General features: G+C 37.2%; 1 protein-coding gene across 1 annotated transcript in view; it reads right to left on the bottom strand.

The window, feature by feature from the left end:
* EPB41L3 (erythrocyte membrane protein band 4.1 like 3) overlaps nucleotides 1-16,515 on the bottom strand; it is a 153,523-nt gene that overhangs the window by 79,959 nt on the left and 57,049 nt on the right. The window contains 2 exon segments of the mRNA XM_010373386.2: nucleotides 6,608-6,676; nucleotides 6,678-6,806. Coding sequence (XP_010371688.2) covers nucleotides 6,608-6,676; nucleotides 6,678-6,806 — 198 coding nt within the window.

The raw sequence follows: 16,515 nt of genomic DNA, 5'->3' as shown, positions 1-16,515 counted from the left end.
GAAAGTTCATTTCATGACATCAGCAACACAAAGTGGCCATAAAACACACTGGAAGCCTGAAGACTTAAAGGAGTTAGGTTTGCATGAAAAGGTAAACCTAGGGCTTCAGCATCATGACATCAGAATACTAACATTTGGGAAATGAATCCTATTAGGCCTTCACACAACGTGACAACTGGGAGAAACTGGGAGTAAGCAAAAAGAACGCTTCAGTGGATTTTTATCTCATGTAGAGCATCGACCATCGAACGTACACAGGCACTCAAGTTCCCAAAGTCACTCAGCTTCCAAAGCATAGCCTACAGTACAGTGAAATAGCAGGACTCTTATTGTTTATATTTCTTGATATATGCGCTCATGTTTTTAATATTTATATTGTTTCGAATATTTATTAGGCCTTGTCTACACTCATGATGGACTATTAAAGTTTATTACCTTTTAAAAACGATAACCAGGAAAATGGAGTTAACAGTTTTAGTAAACAGAGTCTGTTTTAATCAAAGCTTATTGAGACAAATGTCAACACCGTAAGAAGATTTAATGGTAACTATGTAAATGAGACACTGCATGTTAAGAGTCCCTGTGTGTAACTGTTCCTATGGTTGCACCAAAGAGCCATCGCACTAGCAAACAAGGTTAATTAAAGCCCTTTCATCCTCCAGAGTCCTACAGGCATCATTCTTCAAGCAGGAAATTACTGTTGCTGCTAGATGGGGCCATTTGGTTACAGCAGGTGATGGATGGTTTGATGTAAGTTCTTCAGTTGAGCAGAGATCCATGGAGGAGGGTGGCATGTTATAGGTGAAACTGGAAACTTACAGAGCTACATGGAATCAAAAGCTCTGTGATTTACGTGTTTGGTGAATGAACAATACTTGTATTGGTTTAAAACAGTCCTTATTTTTATGGTTAACAATTATTATTTCTTGTAATGCAAGAAAAGCAAAAGGTACTCTAACTTTCTAGATTATGGCAATTCTATTTGCTGTCTGGTCAAGCACTTCTAAAGGGGCTGGAAAAGATTTAATGATGTAACCTATAAGAGTTGGAAAGCTAAGACGTTGAATCCCAATAAGTAGAGTGCATAAAACAGGGCAAGATTTGCACAATTAATTGAACCACAGGCAAGACAGAATATTAGGCAAGTTTTTAATAGACCCTTACTGAGCAATAGTTAGAAGGTAACAAAAGCATCTTAGAAACATGGTTCCATAAATTTCCTTATCCTCTCTGGTCCCTTACAAGCATCTCTGGATGGTCTCAAACAAAGTTTATTGGAGTCCACTTGACCATTTCTGTACTTATTCCAGACTCCAGGCCTATCCTGGAGGGATCTAAATTGTCCTCAGTCACCGAGCCCATTCCACCATAGGCCTCTAGACAAGCTCTAAGTAACCTAGGGGCCAGCTTTTTATGTGTTATGGCTGCATTTAAATTGCTCTCACTGATTTGCCCCAAGCTGGAGGCAAAATCTCTCTCCCGTGTGGCCCATTCATTGGCATGTTTCCCTGGAATACTAGCCCAGCATGGATGTACCTGGGTCCTATAAGCTGTAAATTGCCCTCATTATTAAATTGGCAATATTTAGGGGCTGACTTTCACATGGGGAGAGAAACATGGCAGGACCCGTTGAGTAACACCTACTGCTCTTACAGCAATGCCCTGGACAACTCTACCAACAGGGCTTCTCGTGGGAAACAAACCAAACTGCACTACACAATGGCTGAAACTTTTAACAGATGCAGCAGCAAACGTATCTGATGAAACATGGACTGAAATGTGAGATCAAGCTTGACTTATTTTCCCAAAACAAAATCAGACTAGATTAGAATGGTGCCCAAATAGAGAAAGCAAAGTCCTAACTGGATAGTCACTAGGAATACGTTGTACACTAATCAGTCAGACTCCAATCAGTCTGCCAAACACGGAAGCAACAAAATGAAAATAAATGGGATGAGTGGGAGGACTGTTACCTCCATTGCATGGGACTGAGGTATTTGTATTTATTTTCTCTTTTAAAATTTATGTTTGAGAAATAAACATCAACAACAGTAACCAACTTGCTGAAGGACACTGATTGCATTCTCTAACAGTACAAGAGGAACAGAATCACACAGTGATTTTGTTGGCATACGTGAAAATCTGGCAGAGTGTAAATATTTCTCAAACATATGTATCAGGCTCGCTATAATAAGATCTTTTCTTATATTTTAAATAATCAAGACTGAGTTTGAAAAAAAAGTTAGTGAGGAAAAAGTCTCTCAGCCAGGTGCGGTGGCTCACGCCTGTAATCCCAGCACTTTGGCAGGCCAAGGCAGGTGGATCACGAGGTCAGGAGATCGAGACCATCCTGGCTAACACAGTGAAACCCTGTCTCTACTAAAAATACAAAAAATTAGCCAGGCGTGGTGGCAGCTGCCTGTAGTCCCAGTTACTTGGGAGACTGAGGCAAGAGAATGACATGAACCGGGGAGGCGGAGCTTGCACTAAGCCGAGACTGCGCCACTGCACTCCAGCCTGGGTGACAGAGCGAGACTCCGTCTCAAAAAAAAAAAAAAAAAAAAAAAATGTCTCTCACATGGAAAAGCACTGAATGCTACAATGATCTAAGCCGACTGCTAGAAGGAAGTTAGAGAAAGTATGATCTGAAAAGGCTAGCATCGAAACATGGGTGGGGAAATGGTGCAGATCAAACAGGCAGTAAGTGTTCACTCATTGCTCTCAGATAACTACTCCTTCTATCTTGCTTTCTGGGTTGATAAGTCTCTCCCACTGTAGCCGTCTGTGTGTGTGTGTGTGTGTGTGTGTGTGTGTGTGCACACGCGTGTGTGTGTTGCCAGGGAGTCTTTTACAGGTGACTATAAATTCTCATGTTACCATCATGGCAGAGCTGAGCCTTAATGATTTTAAGTTGATGTGATGAAGGCATTCAATATGCCATGGAGAAAAACATCACAATTTTATGAAAATAAAATGCTCTTTTTGATGCCTTATTAAATGCAAAAAAAAGTTTCATCTGTTATCATCGCCTTCATTCTTAATTCATCTATAACTACACATATTGGAGAGAGGGATTAGGGAAATAATTCTGCCTCTTTCAGTCTGGTTTCTTTGTGTCTGTATGTCTCTTCTGTCCATCAGTGGTAGCAGGAAGGGGCACTGGATGTGGTATGGTCTGAGGCAGCATGTGAGGAACCAGTGGCTTCCATAATCGCACCTACAGTTTCCACAGGAACCCTCCCATGGTAGTGCATATGTCATCACAAGGTTGACAGCGATCCTTAAAGACATTATTTTCCTGTTAACTTACAATCTTTCTGTAACTTCTACCTTAGTTTTGCTTTTTATACATAAAAGTTATAATAACCCTTCAGTCTCCACCTTTCCAAGTAACTGAGAATAGCTTTCCTGTCCTCCACACCAATCTTTTTTTTTTTTCCATATTTAACACATCCTATTTCTCTAACCATTCCTCATATGAAAGCTTCCAGATCATTCACCATCCTATAATTCTCGCTGAATAAGCTCAGGTCAAAGTCCATTGTTCGTATTATCATTATTAAACAGAGACCATTACGAATATGCCACATCCCAGAAAGTGTTCAAATAAATTATTTGCTTTAATCTTCTCAATGATGCCTTTCAAGGCAAGTATTTTCACCCTCATCTTTCTGTTCAGAAACTTTAAGGAAGTTCCTTGAAACCACACGGGTTACCAACAGCCCTCCCCAGTCTGGTGGCTTCAGAGCATTTATCGCATGTGATTGAAACATAGCCCTGCAGGCAGGATCTGTGCAACGCAGGGAACAGGATGGCTCGCTGCCTTCTGCAAACCGAACACTACGCTTCCACGGAACAGCCTGTGATTACAAAATGCTTTTGACAACTGTAACACACTGTTGGTTCACGATGAGTTTGTAATGAACTCAAAGCTAAAGAGGAGTTTTAACCAAACTGTTACCAAGTCTGACTGCCCCTCTCGCAAACACATTTCCATTTTGTACTTGATCCCTTTTATCAGAGTCAAGTTTTACCTCCACTCCTGCTAAATGTTAGCTTTCCTGCTTTGCTTCAGTGTCCCACACTGTCCATTTTATAATAAAACTGGATTCTGACACTTGAGGCATCAATCTCTTTAAATAAGCAATGTAGGCTTTAAAGCTCTATATTGCTTAAAAAATAATGTTCAGCTGTGTTTCTGTGCCTTCATCAAGTCTTTGATACAGACTCAGTTTCAAGGAGAGCCAACACTGAAGCACACCTTCCCTGGGCAATGCTTTCCCTTCTCTGTTTACCTAGTATGCCCCGTGTGTAGCTCACCAGCCAAACTTTACTTTCCATTGTTTATATCACAACACAAGAGCCACTGTAACATGTTTTTTTTTGTTTGTTTGTTTGTTTGTTTTTTTTTTTTTTTTTTTTTTTTTTTTTTTAACTAGCACCTCATTGCCTCCTTGAGAATCACTCTGCTTGATTTACAATTCATTTTTCTTATTCAACCAATCGGTTACAAATTAATCCATGAACTTTACCGTGTCCAAATTTCTCCATCTTCTTCACAAAGATGTCAGTCGTGAACACGTATTTTCTGATATCAATGTCTGTGGTGAAACTGAAAAAATTCTGCCAGCAAAAGGTTTTATATTCCAGAAAAAAAGTTACTCTTAAGAATCTGTCAAATGTATAAAAATAATTTATTATAGAGGAAAATAACTGGCCAAGTTTGCTGTGCCACTCAAAATGTTCACAGTGACATCAAAAGAAAGGTAAATATAAAATTAAAAATTTGTAACTGCAGTGATTATCTATAATGAATCTGAAGCACAGACATAAATTAAGTTTGACAAAATGTTCGATACTACTTGTGCCTTGGTCAACCGTAAGGCATTATCCTCTCTATGTGAAACACTATCAACTTTCTTCTAGACTCTTGGAAGACTCTGATAGCCAGGACTCGAAGACTGCCAGTTTACCCTATTTATTCCATTATATAAACGCAATCAATAGAAAAACTGTCCTCAAAGTTAAGAGGAAAAGTTTCTCTTGACTTGGATCAATTTTTCCAGAAAACGCATCTACACTGAAAAAATACAGTATCTCTCAAGGTTATAAAAGTCCTGTAAGTTTCATAGTAAAACTCAGTTAGAGGTATATTACTGGAGGTGCCTGTTTCCAGGGCACACATCTAGATGAGGAATTGGACACGTTGGTCTAAAAAATTAAACAAAATCAAAGCCAGAAAAAGGCAAGAAATAGTTTTGTGCACGGCCCTTGGGGATTCCTGCAGCGGCCCATCAATGTTTATAAGGATACAGGATGACTAAATTTTCTATAAATTGGTATACAACAGACTACATAATTTTTGATGTAAGACTTTATTTTCAAAAACCATATAGATTTTTTCTATGTTCCTGCAATCTGTAACAATTTAGCAACCTACCTCTCATTCCCATCCTAAATGAATTCAACGTGAAATGGATTTGAATCTTCTGTTCCAAGAAAAACACTGGGTGCATGAGTGCATTATACAAAACATAACAGGAATTATATGGGGGTTGGGAGACAGAGGAAGCAGAGTAAATGGGAACATGGGAAATAAGATGGGCTTGGTATTAGCTGTCATGAGGGACGAGGAAGAGAAGTATGTGAGGACACACACGTGTGCACTGACTGTGCTGCCTGGGACAGAGTCTCAGCACAAGCCTGAGGAAAGGGTGGACTGTGAAAGCACGGCGGAATGAGGGGGTAGAGGGGCTGGCTTGGAGATGTGTGTGATACCCTCCCCTCTTTATGACAAGGGCAGGAGCTGGAGGCAGGAAGAATGAGCTCTTTGAATGAAGACATCACATCTGAAATGGAATCACCTTGCTAAAAGTGCAAGCCACTCCATCTTGGTGCATACACAGACCTGCTCCTAGAGCCTGAATTCATGCCCTGTATGAATTCTCCCTTATACTCAGAGAACTCAACAATCGGCCATCTCTGCAGCTCCAGACAGGTTGTGGGCTCATCTGCTAATCTGGTCTTGACAAACATCTCTGACAAAAGGCATTCAACTGCCGTTTCTCTGAGAGGAATCTGTTTTCTTTACAAAGAAGAACAAAGAGTATACCCTTTTACACTGAAACTGCAATGCCCACCACAATGTGCATTTTAAAAATTACTCATTCTCCAAGCAAGAGAAGGGCATGGACATTTTCGAATTATCCCGCCACCCCTATGTACAGAATCTGTAAGCTTTCCACCAAGTAACAAATGACGTGGCCATAAATTACGCAAAAAAAGGATAAAATTCATGTAAATAATAGCTCACAGCCAGGATATTAAAGTCTGTTTTTAAAGCTTTCAAATGTTTTTTTTTCTACCATATTGTTGGAGATTTTATCTTTCAAAAAATATACGATCACATTTTCCTTTTGATTGTAACATTTTGGGACATTATACATATTTTTAATCTGATCCCCTGTTAGAGACTAGGAAATAATTTTATATTTAGAGACTGGGTTTAAGTAATTTCCCAGAGACCTAGAGAAATAAAGAGGCATCTTGTATATTTTATACCAACATTCCCCAGCTCTCAATATCTAGGACAAAAACACACACTTACCTCTACATCACAGGTATATTCTGATCCATCTAGAAGTATCACTTTGCACTGCATGCTTTTAGGCTTTTTTGGCAATCTTTAATGGAGACCGAGAGAGTTTACTGCTATATGATTTCTGAGAAAGTTTATCGTCTTCTAATTGCTGATATTCGAGCTGTTTCGCAGCCCTGGCAGCAAACTCCTGTTCCTTGTCAGTGACCTGTGAAGAGCAAACAATCAACAGTTTTCATTGCAAGATGGGAAATAAATATTGCATTGCTCATGCAATAGCACAAAACTGCTTTCTATTTCATGGAGGAGAGATACTGAATTAGGATATTAGGAATAGATATAAATACACAGATATTTATAATATTTGCCTAAATACTGTTTGTCATTTAAATGTATTAATAAGGCCTTATTTCATTTTAACTCCAGGATTTACTTTAGAACCACTGAGTTAGCAAGCGCTATCAAGATTTCAATAAGCAAACAATGAATACCTGACTCTTGACTTTTTAAAAAGGATTGGATAGTACAGGCCTCTAAAATGTACTGTTTAGATTTCATCTTATATGTTCTATTTTTTTAATTCACCAGATCCTTGTATACTCCACAGCTTGTTATATAACTGCCTCATCCCTCCATATATTAGATATCTGATAAACTCTAAGCTTTGGAGAGCTTCAAGTATTAATCTTTTCAGTACTTTTACAACTGTTAAAATGTTTAATTTAGCTCTCAATCAATTCAATGAAGTCAGCAGAACTGAAATTCATCACAAAGTAATCCCCTATGTCTGCTTCCCTTCACTGTAATGAGCCAGTGTAAGAACGTATCACATCTGTCCAATAGCTTTAATCTGCGTTCAAACCATAACAGACTAGTCCAGGCTAGATATAAAACTGCAGAGGACATCTTAAGTAACAGTAACATTCTCCCATAAACCAATCTCTTTGGAAATGTGCACACAGATCTCCAACTCTTCTCTCTGTATATCCATCTTCTACCTATTAAATGGCCACCAATGGTAGTACTGCAAATTCAATCCTTAGGCCATGCCACCACTGTCACCAGTCTGCAAATATATGTTGACAGTCGAAAGGAAGATATGTACCTAAATTCTGTTTAGGGCTTTGAAATAAGCGTGGAATTTCCCCTCCCATGAACGTACTATCAGCCTGGTGCTACAAATTCGTGGGCTCAAAAAGTAAAGACAGTATTGATGGTTTATCATCTTAACTTTTCTATTAAACTTTACATTTTTATAATACTAATATAATTACAAAGGTATTTGGGTATATTTATTTTGGGTTTTAGGTACAGATTTCTGCTTTATCTTCATTTTCTATCTTGTTTTCCATCCAAAAGATTGCTAATATACTCCTCTCCTCCACTTCTATCTTGCCCACAAGTTCAAGGCAAAGTCTTGAGAACTCCTTAAGAATTGAAAGAGACCAAACTGCTGAGCTTATGAAAAGAAAGCAACAAAAAACTGAATAACCAACTCTAAAGGCCAAAAGAGTAGAGAAGGCAAGTTTTAGCTAAAAAAAAAAAAAAAGTAAACTAAAGAAAATCTGCTCTGGCAACCCAGCCCTACTTTTTTAACCACTGCCTTTCTATAGCAAAGCATTAAAATAGTAAGAGCAAGAAAATCATAAAATTGTCATTAATTTTGGCCTTGAGGTAATTTACAGAGTTTGATTACTTTGGTATTGTATTAGCAACAACAATAACACATTCGTTAAGTGCTTTATAACTTACACAAATTTTGCACATTTAAGTTTTATTTTTGTCTCTTCATAGGCAAAGGTCATTAGAAGCTATTAATACATTTTTATTTAAATTTTACCTGAAATCAACATTTTCTATGTAACAGGGAAGACAAAATTTCACTTTTCCTTTACTAAAATAAAAATATCTGTATGAGAATAAGCTTCTGGGTTACTTTAAATGTCAATTCCAGAGGCATCTTAAGGAATCAACATTCAAAGGATAGGCATTGTTTCTGGGAACACCGGAAACATGAACCCATGACTGAGGCCCTTACATATTTTTTAAAAAACTTTAAGAACTTAAAAATAGCAGACTAAGTACCTCAAATGAAATGTCAATCATAGTCATATGATGTGTTCTAATTTTAAATATAGGATTTTAGCAAATCCTCAATCTCTTTTAATCCTCACAGTAGCTCTATGGTATGGGTATTATTACCCTCATTTGCATATAAGGAAAGAGAGACATGGGGAGTCCAAGAAATTTTCTTGAGGCATAAATTCAATGGATTTGAATGGAATTCAAAATCCAGCCAAACCCATGTTCTAATCATCACTATGTACTAAAATCAGCTTCATTTTACCTCCAACAGTTAGCTTCCTAGTCTGAATAAAAGAATTTTGTGGAAGAACCTCAGAAATTATCTTTTTTGAATTCTTCATTTTGCAGATGAAGCTGAGGGTTGGGGACTTGCATGAGTTCTCTGAAGATGGTAAAACAATGACTAGAAGAGACAAGACTCCAAGGTCTCTGCCTTTTGCAGCCAGTCATCTCTCCCTGTTAGTGTTGTTTCTCTTGTTTTGTATCTGACTATAGAAGATAAAGAAAGTATATTTAATCACGTCTAGGTATAGATATTCATACTTTTCTAAAATTATCTCCTATTTTCAGGCTATTTCATTTCAGAGTAAAGAGGAAAGAATGAAGAAAAAGCAAACATATACTTTAGTAATTTTAAATGTTTGAAGATTAAAAAAACAAAATAAACAAAAAGAAAGTCAAACATTGTCATCATCATTCCTCCACAAAAAGAAAAGGTAAAAGGAAACCATGATGGCTACAACAGTTCCTTAGGTTTGTCTACCAAGCTGGGACGGGATCTCCCTGCTCTCCATCACAAAGCATCTGAGATCAGACAGAGCAGCTATTTATAAAGTGAAAATAATTGTTATTATTAATATTGTTTAAAGCAGAACTTGCGACATTCATTTTAAAATGGTGGCACAGAAGCGAGCTGGTTTCCCTCCTCCCATTCCTCCACAGAAAACCTAAAACAAATATACGGCACAAGATTTTCACCAGCAACAACCCAGAACTCAAACATGAGGACAAGACAGATCCTGAGGCCACGGAGAAGTGGAAAAACTCCATGCAGATAGAAGAAGAATTAGACTTCCATAGTCATGATGCCCCTCCCCCTGATTCTGCCCGGCAATAAAAGAGCAGAAAATCTTCCCCCAACTCATGGAAAAGTGATACTGGAAAAGTGAGACTGAGGTGGTCAACCATCTTTCCCACCTTCCTGGGATTCCTTGCAGGAGACCTGTCCTTGCCTTAACCCATGGGAAGGAAGTGATGTGACTGCCTCAAGAGAGAAATATCCCCGAGCACACGCAGAGAAAAAGCTGGGAGATGGGACCACCAGCCCTAGTCCTGGACACTCTGCTCTGTAACCTGGCCAAAGAAGACACCGAATCACAGCGGCTGTTCAGCAGCACCACGCTGGAGAAGGCACATTCCACAGATCTCTTGGGCACAAACTCCTAGTCAGCCATCTCACACTGCCAGGATAATCCCTTTGGGACCTCCCTCATTTAGGACAAGCAGCACTCCCATCGCTTACTAGAGCCAAGGTGAACCTGGGTTTAAAGGCCACCTAGGGCCAAAGAGATGGCAGAGGCCTAGCAGTAAAAAATTTCTAAGCAAACGCATCCAATAAAAAACAAAACAAGGCAGACAGAGAAAACTGGAATTAAAACTTAATCCTTCCATACAAAGACACAGACACCCACCCACAAGAAACAACAGCAAACAGGAAACTATGACCTCCCCCAAAAGACAAGGGAAAATGCAACCCTACAAGATGGCGATTTGTGAGCTAAGAATTCAAAATACCAATTTTAAGGAAACTCATGAGCTCAAGGTAAAAACGAAAAGCACTTCACAACTTTATCAGATATATTTGATGAAGAGATTGAAATACTTTTAAGAAATCAAACAGAAACCTCAGAACTGAGAAATAGATTTGATAAACTGAAGAACTCATTAGAAGCTCTTAGCAGACTGAACAAAGCAGAGGAGAGATTCAGTGAGCTCAAAGACCAGCTATTTGAAAAGACACAGAGAAGAAAGAAAAAAGAACAAAAAGGAACAAAGGCTGCATACAAGATACAGAAAATTACCTCAAAAGACCAAACCTAAGAATGATTGGTATTCAAGAGGCAGCTGAGCAAGAGCGAAGGGTAGAAAACATATTCAAAGAAATAATCACAGAAAACTTTCCAAAACTTGCAAAAGATACAAATATTCAAGTACAGGAAAGTCTGAGAGCATCACACAGATTCAATCTAAATAAGAATACCACAAAGCAATAGACTCTCAAAGCTCAAGAACAAAGACAGAATCCTAAAAGCAGCAAGAGAAACAGAAACAAACAACATGTAAAGGAGCTCCAAAGTGCCTGGTAACAGAGTTCTCAACAGAAAACCCACACAGGCCAGGAAAGAGTTGAATGACATCTTTAAACTGCTCAAGGAAAAAAACTGCCATCTAAGAATATAGAATCCAGCAAAATTATCATTCAAATACAAAGGAGAGATCAAATCTTTCCCAAAAGAACAAAAGTAGAGAGAATTCACCACCACCAGACCCATCTTAAAAGAAATGCTAAAGAGAGTTCTTCAATCTGAAATAAAAAACCACTAATGTGCAAAAAATAAAAATAAAAAAAACTTTCAATGTATCAAACTCAGTGGCAAAATTAAAATCAAGTACATAGATAAACCCAGAATACTCTCTTACTGTACTTACTGTACCTACAGTGTACAATGTACTATTACTACTATTACCACAATCATAACTCTAGTATGAAGCCCAAAAGACAACCGATCAAAAACAGTAATATCTACAGCAACCTGAGAAGAGATAGGCAATATTAAAATATGCAAATTAGGACAACTAAGTCAAAATGTAATGGGGATGGAGTTAAAGTGTAGAAGTGGTGTGTGTGTGTGTGTGTGCGCATGTGCGCATGCACGTGTGTATGTGTGTTTTTTTTTTGGTCTTTGTTTCTGTTTTTAAATTTGTTATCTAAGATAAGCTGTCATCTGTTTAAAATAACTTGCTATGTCTATAAGATGTTTTTGGTAAGCCTTATGGTAACCACAACACAAAAACCTATAATAGATCCACTAAAAATAAAAAGCAACATATTAAAACACACTACCAGAGAAAATCACTTAACCACAAAGGACAATCAAGTAAAAAAAGAACAAGAGGAGTCTTAACGAGAAACAGGCAGCAAAACAGCTGTAATAAGCCCTTATCAATAACAGTAATGTAAATGGCCTCAATTCTCCAATTAAAAGGCCTAAAGTAAGTAAATGGATATAAAAACAAGAACCAACTATGTCACCTTCAAGAAATTCACTTCACCCACATAGGCTGAAAGTAAAAAGGTGGAAAAACATTCTATACAACTAGAAGCCAAAAAAAGAGCAGATGTAGCTATACTTATACTAGAGAGACTACAAATCTAAGACTAAAATGAGAAAAAGCAGGTCACTAACATAACGATAAAGGGGACAATTCAGCAAGAGGATACAATTGTAAATGTCTACGCACCTAACACCAGAGTTCCCAGGTATATAAAACATTCCCAAATCTAAAGGGAGAAACAGACTGCAGTACAATAATGGTAGGGGACTTCAATACTCCACTCTCAGTAGTGGACAGAACATCCAGACAGAAAATCAACAAAGAAACAGTGGAGTTAAACCATGCACTAGATCTAACAGGCCTAACCAACATTTACACAACATTTCACTCAACTGCTGCAGAATACATTCTTTTCATCAGAATATGTTCAGAACAGACCATGTCTTAGGCTATAAAACAAGTCCAAACAAACTTAAAAAAAAGAGAAAAAAAAATATCAAGTATCTTTCCTGACCACAATGGAGTAAAACTAGAAATCAGTAAGAGGAACCTCAGAAAATACACAAACACATGGAAATTAAATAGCATGCCCTGAATGACCAATAAGTCAGTGAAGAAACTAAGAAATAAATTAAAAAATTCTTGAAACACAAGTAAAAATGGAAATACAAGACAAAAAATCTGTGTGATGTAACAAAAGCAGTACTAAGAGGGAAGTGGAGAGCAATAAATGTCTATATCAAAAAGGTAAAAAGCCTTCAAATATGCACCTCAAGGAACTAGAAAAGCAGGAATGAACCAAACCCAAAATTAAAAGAAAAAGAAACGATGATGATCAGAGTAGAAATAAATGAAATTGAGATCAAAAAAATACAGAAGATCAACAAAACAATGAGGTGGTTTTTTGAACAGATAAACAAAATCGACAAACCTTTAGCTAGACTAAGAAAAAGAGAGAAGATCCAAATAAATAGAATCAGACATGAAAAAGGAGACATAGCAACTCGGACCTAAGAAATATGAAGACTCATAGCGACCATTATGAACAACTATATGGCAACAGATTGGAAAACCCAGAAGAAATGGATAAATTTCTAGACACATACAACCCACCAAGAATGAAATATGAAGAAACAGAAAACCTCAACAAAATAGTCATGAGTAATGAGATCAAAGCTATAATAAAAAGTCTTCTATCAAAAAAAGTCCAGGACCTGAAGGCTTCACTTGAATTCTATCAAACATGTAAAGAAAACTAATACTGATCCTTCTCAAACTCTTCAAAAAAAAAAAAAAATTGAAGAGGAGGGAATACTTCCAAACTCATGCTACAAGGCCAATATTACTCTGATACCAAAAGCAGACAAAGAGACAACAAAAACAAAACTACACGCCAATATCACTGATGAACATTGATGCAAAAATCCTCAGTGAAATACCAGCAAACCGAATTCAACCACACATTAAAAAGGGGACTGAAAAGATCGTTCACCATGATTAAATGTGATTCATCCTAGGGATGCAGATGGTTCAACATACACAAATCAATCAACACGATACATCACATTAACTGAATCAAGAATAAAAACCATGATTATTTCAATAGACTCCAAAAAGCATCTGATAAAATTCAACATGCCTTTATGATTAAAAATCCTCATCAAAATCAGTATAGAAGGAACATACCCCGAAATAATACACGCCATATATGAAAAACCCACATTAGCATTGTACTGAATTGTGAAAAACTGAAGGCCTTTCCTCTAAGGACCAGAACAAGTAAAGGATGCCCACTTTCAGTATTATACAACATAATACTGGAAGTCCTGGCTGGCGCAATTGGGCAAAAGAAAGAAACAAAGGGTATCCGAATTGAAAAGGAAGAAGTCAGCTTAGCCTTGTTCACAGATGACATAATCTTATACCTAGAAAAACCTAGACTCCACCAAAAAACTGTGAGAACTGATAGATGAATTTAGTGAAATTGCAGAATTTATCAACATACAAAAATCAGCAGTGTTTAAACTTGCCAATGGTGAACTATCTGAAAAAGAAATCAAGAAGCAATCCTATTTACAACAGCTACAAAATATAAAATACCTAGGAAGCAATCTAACCAAAGAAGTGAAAGATTGATGTAAGGAAAACTATAAAACTCTGATGAAAAAAATTGAAGAGAATACAAAAAATGGAAGGATATTCCATGCTCATGAACTAGAAGACTTAATACTGTTAAAATGGCAATACTACCCAAAGCAATTTACAAATTCAATGGAATCCCTAACAAAATACCTATGACACTCTTCACAGAATTAGAAAAAAATGTCCTCAAATTTACATGGAACTACAAAAGACACCGAATAGCCAAAGTCATCCTGACTAAAAAGAACAAAGCTGGAGGCATCACACTACCTGACTTCAAAATTTACTACAAAGCTATAATAACCAAAACAGCATGGTACTGGCATAAAAATAGACACATAAATCAATGGAACAGAGTAGAGGATCCAGATATAAATCCACATATACAGCCAACTCATCTTTGACAAAGGTGCCAAGAACATTCAATGGGGAACAGTCTTTTCAGTAAAGGGTGTAGGGAAAACTGGATTAACTATATGAGACCAATGAAATTAGACCTGTATTTCTCACCATCCACAGAAATCAAATCAAAATGGATTAAAGACTTAAAAATGTAAGACCTGTAACTATGAAACCACTAGAAGAAAACACTGGGGAAATGCTCCAGGAGATTGGTCTCAGCAAAGTTTTTTTGTGTATAAGATCTCAAAAGCATAGGCAATCAAAACCAAAATAGACAAATGGGATTACATCCAGCCAAAAAAACTTCTGCACAGCAAAGGAAAAACTTAACAAAGAGCCTACAGGATAGGAGAAAAAATTTGCAAAGTGTCTACCTGACAAGGTATTATTAGCCACAGTATCTAAGGAACTCGAACAACTCAATAGCTAGAGAAAATGAGATTTAAAAATGGACAAAAGATCTGAACAGGTATTTCTCAAAAGACGACATACAAATGGCCAACAGGTATATGAAAAAAAATGCTCAGTGTCACTAATTATCAGAGAAATGCAAATCAAGACCACAACTGAGTTATCATCTCACCCCAGTTAAAACAGCATACGTCAAAGAGACAGGCAGTAATGGATGCTGGCAAGGATGTGGGGAAAGGAGAATCCTCATAAATGTAAATTAGTACAGCCACTGCGAAAAACAGTATGAAGGTTCCTCAAAAACTAAAAATAGAACTATCATATGATCCAGCAATTCCATTACTGGACATACATCTGAAAGAAAGGAAATCGATATATAGAAAAGCCATCTGCACTCCAGTGTTTACTGCAGCACTATTCACAGCAGCTAAAATATGAAATCAACCTAAATGCCCATCAACAGGAGAATGAATTTTTTAGAAAGTGGTATATATACACAATGGAATATTATTCAGCCAGAAAAAAGGAATGAAATCTTGTCATCTGCACCCACACGGATGGAACTAGAGGCTGTTACATTAAGTAAAATAAGCCAAGCACCAAAAGACAAATACTGCATCTTCTCACTCATATGTAGGGGCTAAAATGGGATCTCATGAAGACGGGGAGTAGAATGGTGATTATCTGAGGCTAGGAAGCATAGGGAGAAGAGTAGGGAGGAGGAGTGATGAAAGGAATTTTTTAAAAATATAAATATATATAATATAAAATGTATATTTTATATAAAAATATAAATGTACTTATCATTAAACTGTACACTTAAAAAAAGATGGTAAGTGTTATATGTATATTTTACCTCAAAAAGAATATTTTTTTTGAGACAGAGTCTCGCTCTGTCACCCAGTCCAGCGTGCAGTGGTGTAATGTCAGTTCACTGAAACCTCTATCTCCCGGGTTCAAGTGATTATCGTGCCTCAGCCTCCCGAATAGCTGGGATTACAGACGTGCACCACCACTCAGCTAATTTTTGTATTTTTAGTAGAGATAGGGTTTCACCATGTTGGTCAGGCTGTCCCAAACTCCCGACCTCAGGTGATCCGCCCTCCTTGGCCTCCCAAAAGTCCTGGGATTACAGGCATGAGCCACTGTGCCCGGCCTCAAATTTTTAGTAAGTATAAAATGGAAAAAAAAAAAAAAAAAAAAAAAAAGAAAAAAAAAAAAAGAGGCAAACCTGCAAATACTCTAGGTAAAGAAATAAAATAATCAGGTTGCAAATATATAGTTTCATGTTGTGACTTCCAAAGATTTTCACTAATATGCTGATTATATCTCTTCTCTCAACATCTTAGAATTTCTAGTGTGAAACACTCCTGACATACAAGAGGCCAATCACTTGTGGGGACACCAGATTGCTTTACTACATACAAACTGGCACTCCAAAACATTTTGATTCCAGGTTTGAAGTTTTAAGACAAAAGACATTTAAATATGGACTTATTCAAGGCCTGCAGGTAAACCATACTTTAAAGCTTTTAAAAGAA

Source organism: Rhinopithecus roxellana, chromosome 21 (assembly GCF_007565055.1).
Source record: "Rhinopithecus roxellana isolate Shanxi Qingling chromosome 21, ASM756505v1, whole genome shotgun sequence".
Classification (NCBI taxonomy): Eukaryota; Metazoa; Chordata; class Mammalia; order Primates; family Cercopithecidae; genus Rhinopithecus; species Rhinopithecus roxellana.
Note: the sequence above shows the minus strand (reverse complement) of the source record. Positions and strands in the feature narration are given on the sequence as shown.